Source organism: Artibeus jamaicensis, unplaced genomic scaffold, assembly GCF_021234435.1.
Source record: "Artibeus jamaicensis isolate MK-2021 breed Jamaican fruit bat unplaced genomic scaffold, CSHL_Jam_final contig_465, whole genome shotgun sequence".
NCBI lineage: Eukaryota > Metazoa > Chordata > Mammalia > Chiroptera > Phyllostomidae > Artibeus > Artibeus jamaicensis.
The window spans coordinates 3,332,017-3,355,219 of record NW_026521843.1 but is presented as its reverse complement, the minus strand read 5'-3'; the positions used below and the strand labels follow the sequence as shown (position 1 = coordinate 3,355,219).

The window sequence follows — 23,203 nt, the reverse complement described above, 5'->3', positions numbered from 1 at the left end:
TTTCAGGAATGCCTAAGAAGTCCCTCTCTGCTGTAAGATCATCAAAGCGTTCATACCTGCTCTCTTGTGATACTTGTGAAAGATTATAGTGTTTTGATCTTTGAGTCATCTGGGACTTACTTTGGGGCATAAAGAGCAAGAAGTGATCTAGTTTAAAAAGAAAACTTAGGTCTACATTACAATGAGCACAGATTACAATGAACACAAATTTAGATAAATTTACCACTTATATAACACTGTTGTTTTAATTTTCTCAAAGAATATTTATAATTTAAAAAATGCATTCAAAGCTCGTTTGTTTTCCAATATACATTTTATAAGCACAATCTCCATATGTAATATATGTTGCATGTCTCTCTACACATGGGTATATATGCAAAAAATTCTATTTTCCATAATTCTCTGGAATGCTGTATTACAATTTGACAGTACTGTTACTAATAAAATATTTTCCCAAGAAAGTTTCTATTTTATTTTTCTCATTTTCTCACTTTCCTGGATCTTGAAGATTTCTTTTTTGCTTTACTGTATTTTGTTTTAAAAAGTCTCTTTTCAATTAAGCTCACTTCTTCATGGAGGAAGTAGGCATTTATTCTTAGCAGGAAGGAGAAGAGATTTAGTATAAACTGATAACTCAGAGAAAAGTTTGATTCTTCATAGGTTGTCACGTGTTTACAATAGCTGGAAGGGAAGAAAAAAAAGGAAGATGTTAGGTTTAAGTGGCCCCCTAGAAGAGTATGGTCTCTCCTTTGAACAGCTCTCAAATAACTGGACAAGTACACATATTTAGGCTAAACATAGTAATCTGAGCTGAAAGGAAACTTAGAATAATTTGGTAAAAATCCCTAATTTTACAAAGGAGAAAGCTTTAGCCTGGCCCCTGGTCACCACGCAGGAGACAGACACAAAGGCGGTACTGGAGCCGGGTCTCACAGCCCCCGGCCCGGAGGCCCCGCCCCGGGCCCGGAGGCCCCGCCCCTCGGGCGAACCCCACCTCTCGCCATGACGCAGGCAAACAGAGGCACACCGGCAGAGCTTCTGGACCTATTTTTAAAGCCAACAAAAGAAAACAAATACTCCCCAACCCTCACCCAAAATAAGACACCCGATTTGACCCTGTATCACATTCCAATCCTATATATACTATAGGAAGAAGAGTTTAGAAAGCAGTTTCATTTCTCGTAAAGCAGAACCTGAATCTAATCAAATCTCTATCACCAAATCCCTACTTCTAATTGTCAGTCTGTGACTGACTCTAACTACACCGAGTAGAGGCAATCCACTGGATAGAGGAACTTTAAACGGTTTACGGCCCTGTGATATCAAACTGGAGGGTTTGGGAGATTGTATAGAACACAAGGCCTGGGTGACTCAACAAGTAAATTGCAAGTGGAAAAAAGGAGATAAAGGAGGAATTTATGAACTCAGCCCCAGACAATGTATGGATCTCATTTGGATTCCGAGTTATTTTAAAGAATATACAACAATCAGGAAAACCTAAAAAGTGACTGCATGTTAGGTAATATTAAGGAATTCTTATTAGGATCTTTTTGTGTGTCTAACTAATGGCATTATGGTTTGGCTTTAAAAATATTTTGCTGTTGGGAATTCACTTCCAAACAGTCCGGGGGTGGGGGGGGGGGCCTGGGGCGTGGGCCTGAGTCCGGCCACTGGTGCGGGAAGCCCAGCCTGGCTGACGATCGCTGGGGCTGAGTGACAGGAGCCTCCTGTTCCCTCTACTTTGGAATAAACTTGACATTTCCCATAGTAAAAAGTTAAAAAAACAAGCAGGCAACAGACAGAGAACACAGACTTTTAGATATGATTTCTGTAACAATGTGGCCCTGAATTCCTGAATTTTTCTATTTGCTCTATAAAACCCTGCTGCCCCTCGGTTCTGAGGACGGCTAACCCCTTGTCTGCAAAGCAGGAAGGGGGGGGGGAGTGTGATGGGTAAGAGGGACTTCACACAGCACACAGCAAGGCTCCGAAATGCACACCTCCCTTACACTCCTTTAAAACTGACTTTTGGTTTTCACTTTCAGTCCTGAAGCGACTTTTATAACACACAACCAGGCCAATGCCCTACTATGTTCAGCAGCAGGAAACCGAAAAGCCTCGGTGGTCTGTCCAAGGACCGACCTAACAGAGATGACACACAAGCTACTGAGCCGGGAACCCCACAAACACGGTGGTCTCTTGCTTTTCTTCTCTTCTAATTTCAGCAATTTTAAGAGAGTTCCTTGCACAGCAAGGGTAGCAGTGCTGCCCCTCTGCCTGGAGACCACATGGGAAGCCCTGCTGCCACAGCACAAAGGTGAGGAGAGGTTCACAAACTGTCCACCGCAGTGGGCCTTCCATTTCGGGGCCGCGTCACTCATGACACCGTGTGAAGATTACGCTGTTCACCATAAGCTCAGAAAGCTACTCCTGAGTTATGGGGAGGTTTCTACCACCTACTACTCTGCCAGGAGTAGAGCGTGGGCCAAGCGACCTTCCTTGACCGAAGGATGCGCTGTGAATGTGTTTGGCCAACGCCGCAGGTGGGATGCGGCGTGAATACTGCAGGTAGCAGGGTAAGCGCAGGCCTGCGATTCAGGCGGGGGCGGTGCCGGGCACAACTGTCCTCAGGAGAAGGCCGATGCGTGCGAAGGGAACCGTCCAAAGTCCGCACCACATGCAAATAAACAGCCCCGGGGACACAGGTGAGTGTTCGGTGGTCTCGAGTGTGTTCCAATTGGGCGCCCAACATATTTGAGTATTGTTTATTGTTTTTTTACTATAGTTTAAAACATCAGTTAAGTATAAATCCTCAAATTTTCAAATCGCCTTTCTGTGGGCCACCCCAAGCCCCCCCCCTCCCATGAAGAAAACCTGGAAGACCCTGCTGAGTCCCATCCTGTGGGAGGACAGGTGCTCGGCCTCCCCTCTCAGGGGCTTGAGGCTGGACTCCCCATCAGCCAGAGCCCACGGCAGGCCTCTGGACCTAACTGTCAGTAACTGGCCTGCGTACAGATGGGGGTAAGGTAGTTACGTTTACGAAGATCATTAGCTCTGCCCCAGATCTGAAGCCTCCTACAGGCTTTCGCTCAGCGCCATGTGAAAGGCACACGGGGGTGAGGTCCTGCTACCTCACAGGGCCGACCATGGACCCAGATGGGGCAGAGACCAGCAGCACAGTCTTGTGCATACTCCACACTGGCCAGGACTACCACGAGGCCTTACAACCCGGGAAAGCTGTGACATGGACCCCCGCAAAGGAACGGGGCCCTCCACCACGGCGCCCGCTTTGGGCTGGGACCTGGCCTTTGGTCGCTGCTGCTGTTGAGTCAGCCCCACTCCTTAACCCGTCCAGACTCGGCTCAGCTCTGCTGAGCAGTTCATCTTAGCACAGGTGCTTCGCTTTATCATCTGCATCTCATTACCTTGATGCACACTCAGGCAGTAAAATGATGTTACAATACAAACTTAGTTCTGATTAAAGTAATCATAACGATCATGGTTATCATTTGCTGAGTATTTACTAGGTGACAGACACCAAATATCTCCTTTAACTCTCATAGGAAACCCATGGTGCGGCTTCCAGTTTTCATTCATTCATTCAACAAATACTTGGTGAGCAGCCGGGCCCTGTTCCAGCCTCTGGGATTTTTCAGTAAGTAAGACTGAGTCCCGGCTAAAGGACCTTAGGTTCCAGTGTGAGAAGGCAAAGATGCAAAATAAATATGAGATACTGTAACACATTCAATAGTGACAAAAGCTATAAGAAACAAGAAAATCGGCAAGGCAGGTAGAGAGTGACGAGGTGCGTTGGGCAGGAGGGGGGATGTTACGAAAGGCCCCTTGGAGGAAGTGAAACTTGAGCGAAACCCGACAGAAGCGAGCCCGTGTGGGTACACAGGGGAGGCACAGCACACGCAAAGGCCCGCATGGGGCGTGCGCACGGCAAACTCAAGGAACCGCTAGGAGGCCGACGCGGACGGGGCAGCGGCACAGGGAGGCCTGGTTGTCAAGGCCAGAGAATCGCAGGGGCTGGTGGGCTCTCCTCCGAAAGAGACGGGAGCCCCTGGAGGCGGGGAGAGGGAGAAAGGGCAGCACGACACCCCGTTTTACAGCGAGCGCGGCGGAGTGGCAGAGCCGGCAAATGCCTTGCCTGCAACCAGCAAGCGGCGGAGCTGGGATCTGAACAGCCGGGAACGTCCATGCACCCTCCGACCTGCCACAGCAAAGGGCTCCCAGACGAGTGTGGTGTCAGCATGGGAACGAGATCAGTGAAGAGAGACTTCTCACAACAAGGAGAGTCTTGGTACTCTAACACCTCCCCCGGCTTTCCTGGGATGTTGTCGACACACAGGTTTTCCGTGTACAGTGTGACGAATCGATGCGTTCACAGACTGTGAAATGTTTATCACAACGAGACGTCTCCATCCCTAAAGCTCCTAAACGAGACTCGATATATAATTCCGATTTTCTTGACTATAAGCCCACATTCTCCCATTCCCAACAACCTGGCTGGTTCTCGCTGTAGCCAACTCCTTTAAATTATGCGTGAGTTTTTTTTAATTAGAAAAGACCACTACTGAGGGGCACCCCGGGGCGTCGGCCCCGTTTCCCGCCCTCCGACGTCCGCCCGTGGCGTGTACCTTTTACAGAACTTCTGTGTGCTCAGCCAGTACAGGGCGTTCCTGGTCGTCAGCGACTGTGACCGGCCCCTCTTCTCCAGGGCCCCCTGGAGGCTGTGTCCGTGGAAACAAGGCCCATCCGCGTCTCCCGTCCAGTTGAACTGAAAACTCGAAGGGCTTTTTTTGGCGACAGTTGGTGTCGAGTCAGCCAATGCACTAAACTGCTTTTGCAGACTGACCACCATTTCTGGAAACGGAGGCGGCAGGGAGGCATGAAATAAAACCTGATGCTAAACTCTGACAGCTAGCTAAACGAGAGAAAACGCAACTCACCCCTTCTTTTAAACGCCACCGATCTGTCGATGGAGGAGTGGTAGAGCGGCTTCTCGCTTTTCCACACGTACCTGTAGGAGGCAGAAACACAGTTGGAGCAGGCTGAGAAGAAACTGACCTCAGAGAGAATCTCGGAGAAGTTTCCCTGAAGGGCTGAAACCGCCGAAACACAGGGTGAGAGTTCCGGCTCAGAGCGGCCTGGTGACGCGCCCAGGGAGCGTCCGCCCTGGTGCTGCGCCTGCAGCACCGAAGCAGAGAACAAGCCGGTGGGGCCCTGTGTCCTCCGAGAGCCTCCCGATGCCACGAGTCCCTGAAGAGGCTGGTAACTGCACAGAGAACGTAGCACAGGCTCCCCAGGAAGCTCTCCTGCTGCCTGTTCTCACCGAGTGCAGCCACCGACGAACAGCAGTTTGCCGTGGCCCTTGCCCAGCCTCCCTTTGGCTGAGACGTTAGGTTAGTGGTTCTTCTGATTCTGATAAGCAGACAGTGACCAGGGAGTGCCAGTCTCCTGTCACCAAATGAACACCTGGAAGTCAATTCTGTCACTGGTGGAAAGAGGAAAGACAGGGATTCCGGCATGACCCGGTCCTGACCTGGGGCAGCCCAGCCCGGGGGCCCCACCGCACCGTGGAGATGCTGCGCTGATCTGCGAACACCCCTCTGGAGCAAACCCCAAGAGTCACCTGGGGCTCCTCCCGACGGGGGCCACCAGCCTACAATCGGGCCAAAGGCGGACTGACAGGCGCTATTTCTAGTTCCAAACTACAACGAGAAACGCTGCCAAGAAGACTGCTGCTCTGGAGCCAAGGGCATGCTCAGCGATCATTTTCAGTCCCATTGTCATTAACTCTGAGTTCCCCAAAGCGGGGGATTTTCCGAACATATGGTAAAAAATAAGAACTGCCTCCTCCGTGACCCGAGGGCCCATTCTGATTTCGAGAGGCAGTGCAGCAGCCAAGCCAGAGGGCCTGGCCCTCCCGCCTCCAGTGGCCTGACCTTGCGTGGGTCATGAGTGACAGCCTCTGGGGCTGCTGCACGTCCCCAATGGGTCCACGGGCCCACATCGGAACGGGTCCCACTCTGTCAAACACGGGACTGGCCACATCACACATACTCTCTCTGCTGTCCTTCGTTTTGATTATTGCAGGGATCTTTGTTTTGGGAGAACATTCCCATTAAGTAAAAAAGTTACTTAGAATACAGAGGCTAATATTTCTAGAATAAAGTGTCACAATGCTGAGGAGTTTGTACTGATGAGACCTCAGCCTTCACATGCAGAGTAACGGACTCGGAGATGAGTTGGCGAACCGAACACTGAAAGAGGTGACGTACTTTGCCCTGGCTTCCTGCCATTTTTGCTTTTTCTCATCAAAAGATTTCTTCATGACTTGGTACCATTTTCTGAAATCAAACCATGGCTTATCTGAAAAAAAAAAAAAGAAAGAAAGAAAACTCACAATCATTGGCCAAATTGGTCACATGATAATAATGTACACTGTTCATGAGAACCCTCGTTCACCAACGCAACTGAACGTTTACGTAACAGGTCCCGGAAATTATGGAAGGGCTGTCGCCGGCCTCTGATATGACTCCTGAGAAATCGGTCACTCCCCCCTCCGAGTATCCACTGATACCACGGCCCTAGGCAGGTCCCACCGAAACTGCCTTTGTGTGCGTGTCTCTCCAAGGCCGATTACCTCCTTGGGATAGGAGACACGTGCTGTCTGTCACAACACAGTCGGGCCTCTGCCTCCCAGCCTGCGCCTGGCCTGGAACCCGGCTCACATGCTCCCACATGTCGACGTGTGGGACAGCATGAAGGAAGGAACAAATGATTAAGAAATGTTGCCCTGGCTGGTGTGGCTCAGTGGATTGAGCACAGGCTGGGAACCAAAGGGTCACCAGTTCGATTCCCAGTCGGGGCACACGCCTGGGCTGCAGGCCACACCCCCAGTAGGGGGCATGTGAGAGGCAACCACACATGGATGTTTCTCTCCCTCTCTTTCTCCTTCCCTTCCCTTCTCTCTAAAAATAAATAAATAAAAACTTTTAAAAATTAAAAAAACAAAAGAAACGTGGGAAGCGGCACCACAGTAGCTGAGTCCAGACTTCCAGTTCGGTCAGCTCCTGCTCCTGGTCTTCCCAGCCCTAATCCAAGCCCAGAGCTCCTAGCGGTAGGTGAGCGAGTGCGTTGATGGGACAGGGGTGGGGGTGGGGGGTTCCAGAAGTCCAGGCGAGAGACCGCGGAGTGGCACGCGGTCCGGCAGTCCCGACTCCCTCTCCACGGGAGGCGGAAGAGTGGGGAGAGGACAAGGGAATGAAAGGGAGAGCGGGAAGGAGGCCCAGAGTGAGCAGGCAGAGGGAAGGAGGGCTGCGGGAGGACGGCGGGACGGCTAACTGCCCGTCTCTTCTCTTCCGCGCACCCCCCAGACGCTGGCTCTCCAGCAGAGACGTCCACTGGCCGCAACTCCACGTGCCACACCGTCTACTAGACAACGGGACAGGGGGGCTGTGGCAGGAGCGATCAGTCCTGATCCGGAAGAAGGGGGTTGGGCGTCGGTGTGACGCCAAGGTGTTCCTGTTGCATCGTGAAGCATGAAGACGGATCTGCCAGGACTGGAGAGTGGGGGGCAGGAAGGAAGGAGGACTTCAGGTGGCAGAGCCAGTGTGCCAAAGGTCGGAGGCCTGACAGCCGACGGCAGAGCCGCGAGACCGCCCGCTAAGTGCGTGGTCTAGTGTGGTGAGCGGGTAGGCGCCAGGAGTAACAAAGCAGGCTGGCCCCACGCACAGTGGGGGTCACCGAAGTTTTTCAGTAGCCTGGAAACGCCATTGGGTAAGTGCATGAAAAAATAATCCTGGTACAAGGTATAATTTATATACATGTACGTGTATATGTGTATGTGTATATTTTCAAAGTTTCTTCCCTACATTTATGGCCCCCTTTAATACATTCATTATCTTTACATTTGACTGATAAAAATTTAGGTACCTTCCTTGTTCTCTTCATTATATTTCTCAGCAGCGGCAGACAAAGACCTGGAGATACCGATAAACAAGTCAATGCACTTAGAAGTCACCTACTTGAAGACAGTAAAATTGTGAATTCTTCTCAAAGAGGCATATGTAACACTCCTTGAGACTGGTGGGCTCTTCAACAGAGAAGCGACCGCTGAGACAGGAAGGAGACACCGTAAGTACTGGTGCTCTCTGTTGGTATTTGGGGCGGGTAATAGTTTAAAATTCCTTTATTTTCCAAAATATTCTTCGGGACACACAGTGCCAGGAGCCTAGAGGCACACAGAAAGTGCTAATTCTTTAGGGTTTGTGGGTAACTGAAAACTCAGGAATCAATGGAACGATGAGAAACGTGTATCTACTCAACAAACAGAAATAAAACATGATACAAACCACTGACTGAGGTAGAATGAACTCTGCCAACTAGCTGAGTCAAAAGATTACGTAAGAAGTAATCACTGCTGCCAGTCAGTGTTCTGAGCGTCTCCGCTCTCTACTGAGAAAACACACGGACTCCCTCACTCTGAACAATTAGGTAAAGACGGAACAATTTTTTCCTCATAAAACTGATACACACTTACCATTCTAAATTGTCATCCAATAAAAAGAGCAGTTTCAACACTATTACAATGACAGCCATGGCTTGAATATCATATTTAACGGTGTTTTTCTTTTTAGCTATAGGATCAAATGTCAGAAAATCCACTTCTCCTATTCCAGCCATTTTTACCACCTGGCAGGTGAAGTTGTACATTTCATCTGTTGAAGAAGAAGTGAAACAGTAAAACATGAAAGAAACTCGTTGGCTAACTGGAGTGTACATCCCTAAGACAGTCTGCAGCTGGAAGCACCTACCACGCTAGAACCCAGAGACACGCGTGGTTTTCTACCGCACACCAAAGAACACGGGTGCCGGGACCTTGACAAGGCTGGAGGTACAGCTTTTCCGAGGAATCATGTGCTTGGCAGAGGCTGGGTCTGTGGACGTGCAATCTAAATACTGTGGACTCGGAACCAGAAAACTCAGGGCCGCTACTTAGGGTTCACAATCCCGATTTTTGTGATTCTGGATTAGAGTCACTTAACCTCAGCTTCTTCATTTGTCAAATGAGTTACAGTTGAGGAAATAAGGGTAAATAAGATTCAATAGGATATTATGAGAGAATATACATTGAAAACTCCAATTCCTACACAAATTTCTTTACTCACTAATCTAAGTACTGAACATTCATTCATTTCGAGTAGAAGAGCTATGACTCTGGGTGCAACATCAACTGTACCGTATTCGACTGAATCTCCTGCACGCACCTGGTCACCTCGCTCCGCACACTGCTCCCTCAGTGCACACAGCACAGGGGTTAGAGGGGACCAGGGAGCCAAGTCCCAGACCAGCCCTGAGCCCCGTGTGGGCTGCTCGCCCCATCCGGGCTGCAGCTTTCTTCACCTGAATGGAGCAGGAACCACAGCGGTGCCTACCCACCATGGAGACTCGAGGAATGTCTGCACCTGGAGTGTGCAGATCCGGGCCTTGCCACCTGGGAGCTATTCTGCCGACGGAGCTCCCATCCACCCATGGGTGATACAACTGTCTCACCGCGTGGCTCTTGCCGACCCATGCGGACTTAGCCTGCAGCCTGAACAGACCCCTGCCGGTCCCCTAGCAAGCCCCGTGCTGACCAGCCTCTCCGCTGCACACAGCCACTTCGCCCCGCTGCCCAGAAGACGATTTATTTCCCCGTCGCTCATCCCAAGCTTGGTTGGGTGGCTTCTCAATGGGGACAGAACTCGGCGCAGGAGGCACTGCTTTCCAGGGCAGCCGCCCCGCACAGAAGGCCGGCAGGCTTCCCTGCTCAGCCCCCTTCCCATCGTGGGCGGGCACAGCTCTCTGGCACCCACCCCCGCCACCCAGCTAGGGGTCCGCCTCTCTGTCTCCCTCTTCGACTTGAGGGAGACTTGGTCTTGTTTGTCTTCCTGACTGCAGCGACCTACCTATTTATGGTGAAGAATGAGTAAAATACAAAACAAGTGTCTTCTATATGTTTAAGTAAAAAATTCCACTGATTAAAAAATGCTTTGTTTCCACAGGGATAAAACATATATAACAATTCAAAATAGGCACCAAAGTATTTTTATACATCTACTGAGTTTTAATAACTTAAGTTTTGACTCGGCCTTTACACTTTCCAAAAATGCGTAACGAGTAACTACTGTGTTCTGGGTACGGGGGGAAAAGACACAGCCCCCGCCCTCCAGGGGCTCCCCCTTCATAACATTTAAATAACCAGGTCAGTTCGGTCAGGACTGGGTCGAAGACTGGCTGGCGCTCTGGGGGCTGCCAACAGCCCGCACAGGCTCTGGGGCCGGCTGTGGAGCGGTGGGCACGCCCCCTCATGAGAGGCTGGGGGGGCAGAGGGCTGGGACTTATTATTGTTAGGATTATTTCAACTTCCAGATTCATCGGAATATTCATGGGCTTCATTCAAGTGCAAAACGATCAGGAGATACATTAAGCTCAATTCAACAGCACTTCCGGAGCACAGGTGCCCACTGCGCAGACAGCACCGCTGCGGAGGAGGGAAGGGAAAAGGGCAACGAGGCAGAGCTCCTGCTTCCGACACACGCACACCCGTGAGACACGGACAAGGTTCACTGTGGGACACACGCTGGGGTTTCGTGGATTTCGTACTGGGGCACAGAAGCCAGTCTCTTCGCGGAGCAGGAAAAATGGAAACCACGGTATGGCTGTCATAAATAATGAATGGCATGTCTTGAAAACTGTCTCCTCTATTTCTTTTAAATTAACATCTTGAACTGCTTCTCTTACACAAAAGTATGGAGTAATAAGAAAAAAGCAAGTGGAAGGAATCATGAGAAAGGAAGAGGAGACGGCAGACTGCGGGGTGTGGGGTGCGGGGTGTGGGGTGCGGGGTGGGGGTGCGGGCTCTGGGATGTGAGGGCTGGGCTGCAGCCTGCGCTCCGCCACCGGCCAGTGAGGTGTCGCTGGGCCTTGCTGTGTCTCCTCTGTGCACGGGGGGACACACATGGGAGCACTGTGGGAAGCTCAAGTTCCCCACGAGTGACGCCCGTGCACGACCGTGAAAGCCGCCAGAACCTCTCTGGCGGGCTCACCGGTCCCGGGACGAGCAGAGTAGCAAACGCAGCCGGGGCTCCTTCGAAGCCTTCGAGGGGTCACTGCTTGCTCAGAGGGGCGTGGGTGCCACGCTGGGTGACGCCTTCCCAGCTCCAAAGGCCACATGGACACACAGAGGCTCTGGGGAGGGGCGTGTGTTGCCACAGCGTGTTTACAACTACTCTCAGCTTTCTGGGGACCCTGGGGAGGCTGTGAAAGTGCCAGGGACACTGCAGACAGCGGGGTCTGCACACGCGAAAACACTGACGCCCTGGGGGCGGCCCCGTGATCTCGTGGGTGGTGTGCCAACCAACGTCACATTTCAGAATCGAAATCGAAGGTGCAGGGATGTGCAGAGCTATTGTGTCTGCTGTCCCCCCACTATTAACACCACCTCAGTACAGGACGCGCACAAGACACAGAGGGAGAAGGAAGGAAGGAATGCACTACCACAACTCAGAAGAGCCACTTTAACATTCCGGTGGACCTCCTTTTGTTTTTATGAGCATTCCCATCTGTGTAGCTGCGGTTCTGTTACGTATTTTTGCAATCGGGCTTACTTCACTCTTTGTTGTGACAAACATCTTCCGTGCTCTTCTGAACTCTTCACGAACGTGACTTTTAGAGCTAGGTCCTGTCTCACTGGATGTACCTACCAGCGTGTGCTTAACCGTTTCCTTTCTGTTAGATTTCTAAGTTGATTTTTAAGTTGTTTCTGATTTTTTAGTGTTATAAATTAGGTCAATAACATGTATATCTACATTGTTTTCTATTGATCTGTTTGTGAGAAGTAAAATTTCTGTCCCTCGACTCTTTATAACACTGTTTCCAAAGAGGCACTTACTAAACAGCAGATGAGAGTGATGTCGCTCAGCCTGCTGTGGCACCTCTGATGCTCCCTGTCACTCTCAGGGACAGGCAGGTGGGAGACAGTGCCAAACACCACCCGTGGGCCAGAGAACTCGGCCGCCGCCCTGCCCGCACGGCCCCAGGGCGGCCGCCGCCGCAGCCCAGCCGTTCGGGGTGCACGCTGGAGTCCCTGCCGCGTCTCCCACTGCCTTTATGAGTTCGAGATTTGGGAGTACAGGGGAGAACACAGGAATTTTCTGTACTCGAAAGAACCATCAAGGAAGTACATTTAAAGAAGCAAAATCGAAAACAGCCATTCTGGTCTACGTAGCATGTCAAACGTCGAAACCTGCCTCCCCAAACTCTGGAATCTTAATCAGAGAGAGAGCGACTTCTGAAACATCTGGAGGGGACACACATTCCTTAGCTCAGTAAATACATTTTGAAAGTTTGAAATGTTTCTGTTCCTTAAATTACAGACTTCGTGTTTACATGTGTAAAACTACTACAAAACTACTACATACTTTACATGTAAAAATACTACATATTTGTATTTATTTTATAGTTAAAATTACACTGTACAGTTTTACGTACTGCTTTTCTCACGTGTCTCCTTTTCTATTAAAAATACATTCAATCACATTTTTTATATTGCTTAAGCAATAGTAAAGTCACACAATGTTTGTATTTTCTCTTAAAAATGAAAGTCCTGAACTTCTTACACTTCTAGTTTGGCAAGAAATTCAAGAGCGGCTTCCGCCGGCAGGTGGCCCGGTGGCCCGTGCCCAGCACACGGGGAGCGCGGGCTTCGGGGCTCCCGCCTCGTTCCCCTTCGCCACCTTCTGGGTTCACGTGACCCCACCAGACTGTGACCTCCATCGTGTTGGGGGCTGGGAATAGCATCATGTTTCCCAACAATAAAAATGTTGCCATAAATTAGCTTCTGGGATTTTAAAAAGCTAGAACTCACTGCATAACAATCGCGATTCGTGTGAATGAGGAAGCGCTGCTTTGGGGGTGCATTGCACCGGGGCCGCTGACGCCACACCGGACGTCTGTTCCCTGCTCTCAGCCAACGCAGTGCAAGAACCAAACGCAGGCCCTCACGCACGGCCCTGCCCCCGACACAGAGCCCCTGGATTCCGACCAGCGCCCCCGTTGCTGTGACTGGTCTGAGATGCCCAAGGAAGCTGCACGACTGGGCCCCGCGGCCCCACGGCCTCGCCAGGTGGCCCTGCCAGACCGTGACCTGGGAGGGCTCCACGTTCGGCTCAGTGGGACCAGAGTCGGTAAAAGCTTCCTCAAGACCAACCCCACTCGCTTACCAGGGAGATTGGCTTCCATCAGGTATTTCACACACAGCACGTTTGGGTGGAGATAACAGTCTTCGGTGATGTCTGGGAAACGGGGCAGATCTAAAAACACGGCCACTTCAACCATGTGTTTATAGATATCCTCATACGTAGGCCACGACTGAAATAAAAGAGAGATTCAAGGTAGCAATTTTTTCAACTTAAGTTAGGTTTTAAAATATTTTCTGATTGTAAAGTAATACGTGCTCACTGAATGGAGCGGAAATGTGGAGAAAAGCATGAAAGGGGAAAACACTATCAAGCACCATTACCCCAACTTAGCAGTTTTAAATAGTAATAACACCAAATTAAAAAGCCACTAAAACTCTATTTGGCTCATAAAACTCTTACTGGCCTTACCCACGATACAGTGAAATTGTAACTTCTTGCCAGTCACAGAGGAATCTGGGGAACAGGAAGCTGCGACCCACTCAGAGTCACGATGGCACCCTGACCGCTCCACCGAGGGGCCCCTCGCTCATCTCGAATCACAGCTAACAAACCAAGCTCCTGTTCCACAACAGCCACGTGGGTCTGTGTGACACAGAAGGGCACTTGTGCACCGATGCTCACCGCGGCACCATTCCCAGTAGCCGTGAGGTGACATCTCTCCGCGGGTGCGCAGAGGAGCGAATGCGGTCGGTCCACACGAGTGTTATTCAGCCTCAGAAAGGAAGCAGCTCTGCCAGGCTGCAGGGGCACAGGCCTCGCACCGGGGCGAGGACTCGGTCCGTGGACGGTGGTGGAGGCGGAGGCACCGTGCACGTGTATCGGTCCCACTGAACCGCACGTCTGAATGCGGTGTGGGTGGTAAATGTGAATGTGTTTTATGTTGTGTATAATTTTACCACCACTTAAAAAATTATGGACAGGAACCTAAAAATTACCTAAAGGAGGAAACCTAAATATATTAGAAATGTCATACTTAGAATAATAAAGCTGAAGGCTTAAAAAATTCGACATAAGGCAACCAATCGAAAGGGAAAAGGTATTTGCAAACAATAGCTCCAACAACAAAGGGTTAATATCCAATGCATAAAGAACTGCTACAAATCCACACCAAACAAACAATCCAACGAAATGGGGAGAGGACCTGAACAGACGCTTCTCCCAAGCAGACGTACAAACAGCCAACAGGTACGTGAAAAGATGCTCGACTTCAGTCTGTTAGGGAAACGCAAATCTAAACCACAGCGAGACCCCACCTCGCACCTGTCAGAACGGCCATTACCAGTAAGACAGGGAACAACAGCAAGTGTCTGACAGGCTGCGGAGGAAAAGGAGCCTCACTCGCTGCTCGTGGGGGCGCAGGCTGGTGCGGACGCTGTTCCTCAAAACAGTAAGCAGGTTCCTCAAAATGCGGGGACAGAGTTCCCATGGGACACAGCAGCCCCTCTTCTGGGCATCTGCTCCAGAACACGTCTTCGCAGACACACGCACTGTGCACTGCGGCATCAGTCATGGTGGCCGACACACGGAGGCGGCACGGTGCCCGTGCGTGGAGGGCGGGGCCAAGGTGATGCGGAGCGTCAAGTGCGCGGCAGAGCACCACTCAGCCATCAGAAAGGACGCAGCGTGCTCGGCGAAGTAAGTCGGAGGGAGCTGAGAACCATACGATCTCACTCACGTGTGGGTACAAAACTGAAACTCACAGACACAGACAACAGTGTGACGGTCGCCTGAGGGAGGGGCAGGGAGTGAAGGGAAAGGAGCCGAATCTGGAGACGGAAGAGGATGTGACTGTGGGCGGTGGGCACCCAGTGCAATGTACAGATCATGTGTCATGGAAACGAACACTGGAAACCCATAGGACCTCATCGACCACCGCCACCCCCATAAATTTAATTTAAAAAATGAAAAAACAAAGGAAAATGAAAATTTCAGGATATATAAACTCTACAGACACTTAAAACCTATAATACTGAATAATACCTATCTTACACAAAATATCTTAGCACATTTGGGGGGGGGAACTATTAAACTGTAACTATTAAACATGTAGCACCAGGACGCACTGCCTTCCCCAGAAGACAAGCTACGCCAGAAGAAAGCGTTGCTGCCTGCCGAGTCTCAGAGACACGGATGACAGCTGCCCAACGGTCCTCCTGTAAAACCCAAGGTGTCCCGGTGCCTCGGGTGAGCTGAGGGAGTCTCCGCTGCCCATTTCTGCCCCAGGGGCATCGTCACACAGCTCAGGATGCCACCTCCTCCCTCCGGCATCACTGGAAGCGCTGGCCCAATTGTCCCTCCACTGCTTGGCTGTGGACTAAGCTCCCCACACAGCTGCTCCCACCCCAACCGAGCCGGCTTGGCCCTGTAGCCAACCCCTGGCAGATGGCGAGGGGACAACCTGGTTTCTGAGGCGAAGCCCCCAGGGGAGCGGGGCACTTCGGTCCCACTGCCCTCTGCCCTCAGCCCAGAGAAGGGGGTCAGGCTCTAACCCTGATAGGATTCCAAAACGTGGGTAACTGCCAAACGATCACGACAGGAAACATTTAATCACTGCTCGACGTTCAGAAGCTGCCTTCACGCAGAGAACGACGCCAAGGAAGGGCCTCCCAGCGAATGCTAGGCATGTGCACCACAGCGTCGCCGGGCGTGTAACACCTCTGCTGTGTGGAGTGGAAGGAGGGGCCACCAGGACCGCGTGTCAAACTTCAGCTGCTTAGTAAGGCACGACAGCATCTGCTTAAAACTGGACTTTGGTGATGTGCTCGTGAGTCTAACTCTACTGCCAACGTTTTGTGGAACAAGCCGCAGCGACGGCAGGGAGGAACGGCACCGGGATGAGACAGGCCTGCGCCGCTGACGGTGCCGTCTGGGTCCAAGCCAGTGGCGAGATGCTTGTTCCAAACACATGCTCCGTCCATCTCGGCCGCTGGGTCTAAGCCTGCAGCTGAAACAAGCTCTCTGGGACAGTCTTGTGCAAAAACAAAATAAAATGAAATGAAACGAAAGTAAAATGTGGTGGCTTCCCACCCTTGTTTTCCGTGCGGCTGGAGGAGAGGTACGTTCCTGCCACCAGGCAGCAGTGGTTGCAGGAGGGCGGGGGTGGGACGGGGGGTAGGGGGCACCGAGGGCACCTGCCCTCACCCCCCAGGCAGACCTCAAACGTCAGGTCATTCTTGCTCTGACGGAGGTGGCACAAACAGGCCCAGGGCTCCGTGTGGCCTGCAGAGTAAGAGCAGAGTTTGAAGGCTGGGAGTGGACTGAAACTCGACCCAGCGAGACGTCACCTGAGGTGCTTGGGGAGTGACTGATGGCTCCCAAGGAGGCTTTTCCTTCCCCGAGACAGGGCCTGGTTTCCCAGAAGGTGTACGACTGCCCCAGGTGCAATGATGAGTCACGGAGGCAGAGGGCCAAAGGGCCCCCAGGTGGGCCGGGCCGGTCCAGCCTCGAACCTTCTCTTTTCTCTCGTTGGGAGAGCAGAGCAGAAGGCGGCCTCGGAAAGGCTGTCCAGTTCCTCTACGTCCCTCCTGCTGAGGCTGGGGACGGGGGACAAAATGACTCCTTCTTGAGAGGGTTTGGAAACACTGCTGAGGACCATGGGAGAGTGATGGGTGTGTTACCAGTGATCTGTGTAGAAACTGGTCCGTGGGTTGAGAACACAGAAATAAAGCAAATCAAGGCTGAGAAGACAGAGGTAGCAGAAATCAGCAGAACACATGTATCCCGAACAGAGACGAGCGTGCCCAGGCTCGACGCCGGTTCAAGTGGCAAAGGATCATCCGTACTCTGTGTGGGCTTGGTGTCCCCGAGAGAGACCAGATGCTCAGTTTGTTCTGCCAGGTGAACCACCAGGTTTTAGCCAGAAGAAAACAATGCTCTGAATGTGTACCATACTCCAGAAGCTTGAGTCAAAAATAAAAAAGGAGGCCAAGGCAGATGAAGAAGGTTATTTTTGAATTAAGTTAAAAAAAGAAAAGAAAGGCCATCTGCCTGCAGCTGGGACTCACAACTTGGAAAAGCACTAAAACTTGCGCACCTATCTCCTCCCCCGAGCTTTGCTCTTGGGGCGGGGGGCCTGCCTGGAAGAGCCCGTCGGTCCCTCTGTCTCCCGTGTTCCACGCCCGCTGTTTCAAGGGAGCTGGGTCAGCCTTGCTGTTATAGGCCACTGAAACCCTAACAGACCAACCGAATGGGAAGCAGCCCCCCCCCCCCACCCCGGGGTAAAGGTTCCAGGATCTTTAAAGTGCACGCTCTCCCTCTCTTTGGTTTGTTTTGTAAGCTGTGCTCAACTTTCTGGAGCAACGAAAACCAAATCAGACTAGCACAGAAGAAACACAGTGCCCGCGGCCCACACAGCCAGCCCCCCGGCAGCGTCGCTGCGCCACCTCCCAGAACAATCGCACCTTTTGTCATTTCTCGCGGAGGCAGAGCTGCTGAAGAAGCCAAGCCTCGGCGGGGACAGGTAAGACGTGGACGGAGGGAGGAAAATGCACCCTTTGTTCATGAAAAGCCGTTTCCATTGAAAAGTTTCAACACACTATGGCAGAGTGAATGCACTTTTGTGAGCAAAGGCAAAGCACGCAGTGAAGAAAAGCTGCCTGTCAACTAGACAAACAGTCACCTGAAGACGTCGACACCCTCCCCCTTCTTCTTGAGAAGACCTGGGACGGGCGGGAGGGGATGTGGACTCACAGGCGGGGGAGCTGTGGCTGCAGACCTGTCTACCAGGTACAGTAAGCAGGACACATGGGGGGGACGCACGGGCGGTTTGGTCCCGGCGTTTTTAGAAGATGACGGGGCCATAACAAGTCGTCCAGCGCCCTGAAGACGGAGTGCTCGGGAGAGCATTCCACTGAACTCCACAGACGCTTCCCAGTCTGTCTTCCTCCGTGAGGCAAGGCCTTAAGACAGGCAAGGACAAGCTCCAGTTTCTGTTACACAACAGTAGTGCTGTGATGAACCTGATTACAATGCCCCGTCCCAGGCGGCTCCCTGCCCAGCCACTGAAAGGCCGGGCGCCTCACCCGCACACCTCCTGCTGCTCCGAGGCACGGGCTCCGCTGAGCCGTGGCCGAGGCTCCTTGCACCTGCTGATCCAAACTTGAAATGAGACTTTCCACCACGAAGAACAATTACTGAGGGACAAAAGCAACGTCAGAAGCAATGACGCAGCACCGTACTGTGGTCTTTGTGGAGTCTGCAGGGTATGTGGGGATAAAATGAATTCCACACTCATGAAGCAGTGCCCCTTGCATTTCAGCCCACCAGAATTACCTTCATGGTCGGGAAGCTACCAGGGAGTAACAAAAAACTACCTTTTTACGGTCGGAGTCCACTGGGAGCCTGTGGCACACATGTTACTTTCTGTGAAGTACAGCCTCGGATCGGTCCTGGGGGCAGGACGTTGCCTGAACTCGGTCCGCAGACAGACAGACAGACAGACAGACCTTAGGAATAAACACGGACACGGGCACTGCCGACCAACGCAGACTCGCCCACGGCCCAGGGGACAGTGGTTTGTTTTGGCCCCAGGACGGGAGCTGGGGAAACCCACTGAGTCCCTCAGAGGCCTCTGTTCTCCAAAGTCTGCTGATTGTTGCCAAGCTCTGTTCAAAGGCCACATATCTTTACTGAAGGAGATTCGAAGCTGGTGTCCAGAGGAGCAGATAACCCCCAAGTAGCTTCTCGTTGGGGTCCGAAGGGTTGCACAGCCGTTCTTGCAGCAGATGCACCTTTGCCGTGACTATGACCCGGTTTTCTCTAGAGGAGCCTCCAGCCTGGGTCCCCCTCTCTCCTCCCAGATGCGCAGGTGAAAGGGGACGGGCTGAGTGTGCCGGCAGCCAGGCGGGGCTGGCCTGGGACCAGACTCAATCCCAGACGATCCGAGTTAAGTCGCTGGTTTCGCTCAGCAAATACGAGCTATGATTCTCCTAAGTAAAAGTATCATCAGTCGAACCTCAAAGGTTTTCTGACCAAAGCAATTCAGTACATTGGTAAAGAGTACAAATCAGCTGATGAGATTATCTCACACGCTGGTTTTCATGAGTGATACTAACACACCCATAGTTTGCATTTTTAAATATTCTTGCTCATAAGCAGAAAATACATCTCTCACATACTGACCACTAGAATTTTGATGGAATGCCTGCCTCTTTGTTTTGTTGGCCAGATGCCACCCCTGGCTGGCCTCCTGGCACACTGTGGAATAAACACATCAGAAGCAGCTGGAAGTTCCCTGCTTAGGTGGGAAAACTCCCCAACAGATCAATCTGAGATCTAAAAATACATTTAAACATCTTTTTTTTTTTTGCTATTTCAAATAATTTTAACAATAAACACAGACCGAGTCCTTACCGTGCATAGAGAATTGCACTGGGCTTTATGGATAACAAGGTCCCTTACTTTAACACGGTCCCTACTCCCAAAGAGTAACTGGGGACGCAAGACATTTACAAAGACGTCCATGCACATTAACTGTTACTCCTCTGTGTTAGAGATTCTATTTAGACAGACATCCTCTAGCTGCCTTTACACTCTTGAGAGACACCGAGAGAACACAGGCAGCATTTCTGCAAGCTGCGAGCCACGGCAGTAAACGGGTACCAAGCAACCAACCTGATGTACTCGCAGGAACGTCACCGGCCCCGCTGCGCCTCCCGGGCACGCCTTCTCTACCCCCCCTCAGCACTCCCTCCAGAGCTGACCAGTGTTCCTAATTTTGCTCATCACAAGCTTACTTTTTAAAAGACACTTTCATCATACACATAACTCAGTTCCACTGGTTCCCCGAGGGAAACTGAACAAATATAAAGACACACACCTAGAACTACAGAACCAAACGTCTTTCTCTTTCAGCAGAACATTTAAACAAGGCTCAGATGACTAGTCATAAACATCTCAGCAGCTAAATTTAAAATGACTACTTAATGAATTATATAGATTTAAAAACCAATTATTTTAAGAAACACTTCGATGGGACAGCGTTGGGCAGCGTCAGGAGCGCCTGGACTTCCTGTCTCGTGGGGCATGCGATGCGTTTGGAAACAGGGGAAGGCGGTCACCCTGGAGCCCAGGCCGCTCTGAAGCCAAGAGCTGGGTCAGTCCTCCCCCAGACGAGCGTGGGCTCCCTGGGGGGGGGTGCTCCCCTCCCCACTCCCACCACATCGCCGACGCGGTGGCTGGGGCCCGGAGCGCTGCCTGGAAAAGCAGGTGTGTCCTGTGTCTCTGGCCCTTTTCTTTTTCTTTTTTAAGATTTTATTTATTTATTTTTAGAGAGAGGGGAAGGAAGGGAGAAGGAGAAGAAGAGAAACATTGATGTGTAAGAGAGATATATCGATCAGTTCCCTCTCATGTGTCCCCAGCTGGGGACCTGGGGACCCGGCCCATAACCCAGGCACGTGCCCTGACTGGGAATCAAATGGGTGACCTTTCGGTCCGCAGGCCAGTGCTCAGTCCACTGAGCCACACCAGCCAGGGCCCTGGTTTTAAATCAACGGTCGCTGAGCAACAGGCTAACCTGCGCTCCCGTGACGGCCACCCCTGGGGAAGGCTGCTCGGCCTGCTGCCTGCACCCCAGGCCACACACGTGCACTCGCCGCCCCTGTGCTGCTCCCCAGATCGCTCCCCAGGGGTCCCCTGCTGCATGCTTCCGGGTCCCGGTCACCATCTTTGCCACAGGGCCACCCGCCCCTTGGCTTCGTTTGGAAGCCCCTTTATTGCCTCCACAGCTGCTCCCTGCCCTGCCCCTCGCCCCCTCTTCATTGCTGGGTATGGTCCCTCATATATATTTTTGGTCTCCTTCCAAACTGAGGCCGTGTGGCCATGTGGACCACGTGCGGAGTGGGAACACCAGGCACGTTGCCCAACGGCTCTGTCTCAGCTTCCTCGTCTGTAAAACCAGGGAGACGAGACCACTGTGAACTTCGTGGGGTTGGTATAGACAAAGGAGCTTACGCAGCCTCTGAAATGCCGCCTGACACACACCAAACACTCCCACTGCTGCTGCTTCTTGTTTTCTCCAGGTCAAGTGGGGGCTGCAGCTGTCCGCTCCGTCCTCGCGCTGGCCACGGGTGGGCATGGGCAAGCGCGCTTGGAACCTGTCTGGTCTCTCCGGGACACGAACGCACGGCAACTGTAAGGAAGCCGCACTGGGCACCCACGCCCCACCTAGCTCTGCACTCTGAGTCTGCGAGACCTGCGTCAGCACGAGCAGTTCTGGGGGCGGAGCCACTGCTGGTCTGAAAGTCTAACGGTCTCTACATTGTTCACAGTGACCAGCGTTCTAATTCAATGCAAGATGCTGCTAATATTAACCACTTCAGGTGTAAAATGTTATGGCATGTTGCTTATTTATCTGTGTTCCCAGTCACCCATTGCCTTGTGGCTAATACTTCAAAATTAGCATGTTACATTGTTATATTTTTCTAAGCACCGACTGAAGTGTTTGGAGGAACCTGGGTGACGAGGTGGGACGACGAGCAGGTAGACAGAGCCAAAGACGATACCCCCTGAGCACGAGGCCCACAGTGCGACAGTCCTGAGGCCGGGCCCCAACGGCGTGCCCGTGGCACGCGGTTCTGCCTTTCCAAGGTGTTTGCTTGTACACAGAACTGGGGCAGAGTGAGCCAGAGTTATCGGGCACGGTTAGCAACGACCACAAATTAAACCGCCAACAGTGTAAAGGTTGTGAGCATCAGGAAGGCCTGTGAAAGTAACTTAAGTGGGAAATGGAAGACAATGCTTGACATTCACACAGAGTGAACTGAAAACCCCCTGGTGATGAAAAAGGGAAGATGGGCTCTGAGCACCATGGACAGTGACAGAGCCCCGGGCGGAAGGGACAGGAGCCCCTCTGCAGGGGACATCGGACAGCAGATCTAGACGGAGAAAACGCTGCCAGCGAAGGACTGAAAACAGGGCCTCCTGAAACAAGCTGGGAACTTCCTTCTAGTTTTGCCCAAGCAATACAGTGTACACATATCAGCAACAAGTATTTTTAGAACACTTGAAATTATTTAAAGTCTCTAGATACAACTTTCAAAGTTTAGTCTCAACAATGTACCCCGTGCAAGGCACACACCAGACACTGAGCTGTATTTCCGGGCTAACCTCAAGGGTTAAAAGAAGCCACATAAGGAGAACAAAAAACAGTAACTCTATTGTCCATGAAATTGTGACTAGCAGTCCACATTTGGCCAGAACACAAAGTAGATGCCGTGCTGTGAACTCTGACACCAGGTCCGAAGTCAGACCCGGGCGTCCCCACCCCCCACCCAGGGCTCCTTGGCGGGGGCGGACTGACCTCCACCGCGAAGATCCCCTTGTCGCGCCCGTACAGCTTCATCTCCTCTGGGAAGCGCTGGAACGCGGTCATGTACGGCACGTGGCCCTCCTCTACGAGCCTGCGGGGTGGAAAGAAAGGGCTGCAGTAGGAGGTACGGACCGATTCAGAAAAGTCACGGAAAGAGCTGAACGTGCCGTGTTTCAAAGGGAAGGTGGGACTCCACTGAGTGTCATGGTCCCATTTTTTTTAAAGATTTTTATACATTCATTTTTAGAGAGAGGGGAAGGGAGGGGGACAGAGGAGGAGAGAAACATCACTGTGTGGTTGCCTCTCACATACTCCGCGCCGGGGCCCTGGCCTGCAACCCAGGCCTGTGCCCTGGCCGGGAATCTAACCGGTGACCTTCTGGTCCGCAGGCCAGCACTCAGTCCGCTGAGCCACACCAGCCAGGGCCGGTCACATTTCTAAGGGTGATCCTATCACTCTGTATTGTGTGCAGAGAAACGGCCTCCCTCGTCAGCCATCTGCAGACCTCTCGTTTCCGACTCACTTGTCAGATGGCCCGCTTCTGAGAGGCGTGCGTCCCCGCTGTCAGGGCTCCTCGGGGCTTGCAGGCAGGCCTTGCCTGTCCCCCCGCCACCCCCTCACACGGTGAGCTCTGACTCATCTC

General features: G+C 51.9%; 1 protein-coding gene across 2 annotated transcripts in view; it reads right to left on the bottom strand.

The window, feature by feature from the left end:
* Window positions 1–218: 218 nt before the first annotated feature.
* The window catches only part of TAF1B (TATA-box binding protein associated factor, RNA polymerase I subunit B), a 49,050-nt gene continuing 26,065 nt past the window's right edge, over window positions 219–23,203 (bottom strand). For both annotated transcript variants that reach the window (XM_037151845.2, XM_037151844.2), the window contains 8 exons: window positions 22,552–22,651; window positions 13,275–13,422; window positions 8,552–8,729; window positions 7,945–7,991; window positions 6,288–6,378; window positions 4,956–5,026; window positions 4,644–4,869; window positions 219–681 (listed from right to left, as the gene is read on the bottom strand). In XM_037151845.2, the coding sequence (XP_037007740.2) occupies window positions 480–681; window positions 4,644–4,869; window positions 4,956–5,026; window positions 6,288–6,378; window positions 7,945–7,991; window positions 8,552–8,729; window positions 13,275–13,422; window positions 22,552–22,651 (1,063 nt within the window). In that variant the 3' untranslated portion in view covers window positions 219–479. The remainder of the gene's footprint in view (window positions 682–4,643; window positions 4,870–4,955; window positions 5,027–6,287; window positions 6,379–7,944; window positions 7,992–8,551; window positions 8,730–13,274; window positions 13,423–22,551; window positions 22,652–23,203) is intronic.